General features: G+C 34.3%; 1 protein-coding gene across 3 annotated transcripts in view; it reads right to left on the bottom strand.

The window, feature by feature from the left end:
• The window catches only part of LOC107442153 (very long chain fatty acid elongase 4-like), a 122,381-nt gene that overhangs the window by 94,489 nt on the left and 23,822 nt on the right, over nt 1-4,070 (bottom strand). For 2 of the 3 annotated variants that reach the window (XM_043045593.2, XM_043045592.2), the window contains exon 8: nt 1,974-2,230. The exons of the other annotated variant lie outside the window; for it this stretch is intronic. In XM_043045593.2, coding sequence (XP_042901527.1) covers nt 2,075-2,230 — 156 coding nt within the window. In that variant the 3' untranslated portion in view covers nt 1,974-2,074. Of the gene's footprint in view, nt 1-1,973; nt 2,231-4,070 lie in introns of those variants that run through there. 3 annotated transcript variants of the gene reach the window in all.

Genomic DNA, 4,070 nt, shown 5'->3' with positions numbered 1-4,070 from the left:
GTTTTTTTTTTTGCGGACTGTACATACTTACATGTATTGACCGTTTTTCTAGGTGACCTGAGGCATTTCCAATGCCAGAAACGTTCTTTACTGGTTGTATAGCTAAATTCCAGAGAATGGATAGCGTTCAGAGGTTGGATAGCGTTCCAGAGAATGTCACAACTGATCAAGGTCGTCAGTTCGAATCTGAACTTTTTTCTTCGTTGACTAAGTTTATAGGAAACACAGAAAAACCAGAACAGTAGCTTACAATCCAAAGTGTAATGGAACTATCGAAAGGTTTCATAGAAGCCTGAAAAATGAAATTAAATGCCACCTGACTGAGCTCTGGATGAAAGTTTTACCAACAGTGTCACTCATTCTACAATTGGTTAAATTGGTTAAATTCTACAACAATGTCAACAGTTCGAAATCGTGGTGTCACTCGTCCAATCTTCATCAGTAAAGATCTACAGACTTGTAGCCACGTTTTTGTCAGAATAGACAGTGGCCGACGTCCTTTGGAACAGCCCTATAAAGGCTCATTTGAAGTAATTTCACGAATTGACAAACTTTTTGTTTTAGATCTTAAAGGAAAGAAATCTAGTGTTTCTACCGGCAGATTAAAACCAGCCTATTTTCCGATCTGATGAAGTTGCAGACTCTACCAATCAGTCTCTCATGGTAAAGCCAGAAGTAGCTACTAGGTCAGGAAGGAAAGTTAGAATTGTCCTGCCATTCCGAGCCTAAACGTCTTACAGACTGGAAGGGGAGTACTGTAGAGTTAATTAGATTGAAGGGAATACCGAACCTGAAATCTGTCATCGAGCACATCCTGATTTTTTTTCTGCTCTCGGAAATTAGCTGTTACCGTCTGCAAGATGCAGAAGTCATTTTTGTTATCGCCCACTTTTCCCAGCATATATAAACTCTGTAAAACCACAAAGTATTTACGACTACAACTAATCGATTGGCCGAGTGTGGATGGCTCTAGGATCTTAAGAAGGTGAAAGTTTGCCCCACGAATTCACATGATTCATTGCTGTGTCGAGAAAAATTGATTTGCAATTATGTCTGATATTCACTAATTTCGATTTTGATTTGAGATGCTGCAAATTAAGCAAACGTTTCTGCCTGCAATTGAGTTTTCAATTCCTGTTTCCCTACCGTTTGAGTTGACAGTTCAATCACGCTTTGAGCTACAATGGCTACGTATCATCATCACGAACGTGGCTGAAAGTGATTGACCGAAAGGTCCGTGCGGCGATACTTCAGTGAGCAGACGACGCATGGATTTTGCCACCAACATGTTTAAAAATCTCTAACAAAAGGAAGGAACAACTAGAGCAATATATTTCCAACACTCGAAAGAGTCTGAAAATTGCCATGGAAATTGGGGAAGAACCACCACTCATCGCGGAGCTTGTGCTTGCTGCCCTGAAGAAGAAAATGAAAGATCTGTTTCCTTTATGATAATAACAATCGTAACCATTTTTATTTTTGTGATCATAATAAAAATCATAATTTATGTCACTATAACCATTGCTGGCATAATGACAGCAACAGAGAAATATATGAAGTTTCCTACAACTGCTATTCAACTTCTGTTTCAATAATGAATCTACAGTTACAAATAATTATGATTGTCACCAGTTTAATTATCTAAAAACTACCATTAACATTCGTTGAGTTTAAAATTTATTATTTAAAAGTGAATGTGGGTAAGTTAGGGAAATAGAATTTCTAAATTAATTAGGAAAAACTTCTATTACAGAATGAAATGGATTGAATTCGTTTAATTTAAGTCATCCGTTTTAACCATTCAGAGTGACTTCACTGACTCCGTTTTACAGAACTCGCCCATTTCTTAAAAATCCATTCATTTCACTTTTCTCAGTAAAATCTGGATATTGAAAGTAATTGAGTTTCCGAGAAGATAATAGAATAGCTTGATAGTGTTGTATTTTCATTAAAGAAATGTATACCTTGAAGTATAAGTTTTACGTATTATTTTATAATTGCTTATTAATATGTCCTATATGAATTAATTTCAAATTAAAGAATGAAATATTACATCCCAAGTAATGAATTGTTTTTAGTCTGATTTAACATAGTTTTTGCTATAAAAGTTAATAAATAAAAGTAAGAGAGATATTCCGAATGTTATGACAATAATTAAAATGGGTTCCAATTCTTCACATCCAAGAACAATAGTTGCAAATATGAAAATAAGTACCACGATGAACTGGCCCTAAAATAACAAAAACATAGGCCATTTATAACATATTTAAAATAATTAATAAATTGAAATAATTGGTGAATTAAGAATATTTAAAATGTATCAACCTTTTTCCAAAATGGGAAATTTAGGATGAAGATTTTAATCAGTCAGCAAATTAACAATTGCGATGCCTTTTGCAGTGAAAAGTTCTAAATGGTAGTTGCGAAATTATAGCGGACGGTAGAAAGTTATAACTAACTTGTCCTATCTTTTAAGCTGTTTTTGGAAATTCAGTCAGCAATGGAAATAAAAAAGCCATAGCTAACGCTCCTTACACTTGAAGAAATGCGAGGATTTTAAACTATATATGTAATCTTACCGTGAAGAATTATCTGGGCTTTGGAAGAGGTAAATAACTTATATAGCTTAAAAGTTATAAAACTTTTTTTAAAAACTTTATTGGCAACATTTTTCCACGTACTTGAAAATTATCAAAATCTCTGCGTACTAGTTTCTGCAAATTATTATGCGCCCAGGTGATGCAGCATCGGAGTAAGTTCTTAAATATTAAAAAATTACACCGCAAACGCTTTTCACTTTTACAAAACTGTGGCTTTTCTTCATAGCGTTTTGTGCCCTTTTTCAAAACAAGCACGTAGACAACGCTAGCTTTAAATAGGCTAAACTTAATCTAACAATCTTGAGTAACAGTTGAAAACACTGCGCTGTTTTAAAAATAGCATATTATTCGCATTTCATATTACGACGGAGCCTTCGAAAAACTTCGAAAACAAGCTTCACAGATTAAGCACGCAAAGACGGTTAATACCGAAACTTGATTTTAAAAACAGTTAGGGAAGAGGGCAGTGGTAGTAATTTCGTTAGATTGCCCGATAAATTTCGCTCGAATCATGCATGTCGAAAACAAACGTGTTAAAATAAGACACTCACAGTTGAAGTTCCCTACCTACTTGAAAAGTTATCGTAATTTGAATAGAAAATTATTCTTGTTTGTTAATAATGTGGTGGCATAGGCTCTGAATGTAGAAGTCAGAAAATGATTAAACTCATAATATAGAGATAAGTTTGCTTGAAATACCCTGAACACGAATGAAACTCGTATTAAAGTCAAGCATAATTGTGAATTTATAAATTTGAACTCTTTTGCTGGTCGCAAAGTGCTCACAATTTCGATGGACGATGACACTAAGTTCTGTTTGTTGCAATTAAGAAACATGTATAGTCATCAGACATGGAATCCCAGATTTAATTTCATTACTTCTAGTCGAAATTTTTTTGATCAATAAATTTGGCAATATTATGACGATAAATGATTCTTGTAACGGTCAGGAAACGATTGACACAGTTAGTTTCATCCAGCAGAGTGCACCAGTTAAAATAAGAGCGTTCCACCTAATCATTTGGTGGTCTAAATTTTTATTGGTCTAAATTTTTACAACAGATTTGAGATTTACAACAGATTCGCAATTCGCGATCGCAACGCTCGAGTACGCCGTCTAGCGGGAGCCTGTAAATATCGGACATTAATTTATCACGTTTTCATTTAGTTCCATCAAAGTCATTGACTGAATCAGACGCCATTTTTTAGCAGCAAATAAGAAACAAAATTTCCCTAGGAAAAGGCCGAAGAACTTGAAAAAAATCTCCAGAATATTAGTAAATCTTTCAGGAACAGAACAGAACACGCCAAACATTTGAAGAAAAATTCCTCTTTTTAATTTCTATTATCAACAAACTTGCAACTGATGACTTCCGATTTCGGATACTGTTACAGATGTGTGTATTAAATTAAAATGCATTTCTTCTGTCTTCAATTCATTACGAATTAAAGTGAAGTCAACATTGCTTT

This window comes from Parasteatoda tepidariorum, chromosome 8 (assembly GCF_043381705.1).
Source record: "Parasteatoda tepidariorum isolate YZ-2023 chromosome 8, CAS_Ptep_4.0, whole genome shotgun sequence".
Lineage (NCBI taxonomy): Eukaryota > Metazoa > Arthropoda > Arachnida > Araneae > Theridiidae > Parasteatoda > Parasteatoda tepidariorum.
The sequence above is the reverse complement of the archived record's forward strand: the minus strand, read 5'-3'. Positions and strand labels throughout refer to the sequence as shown.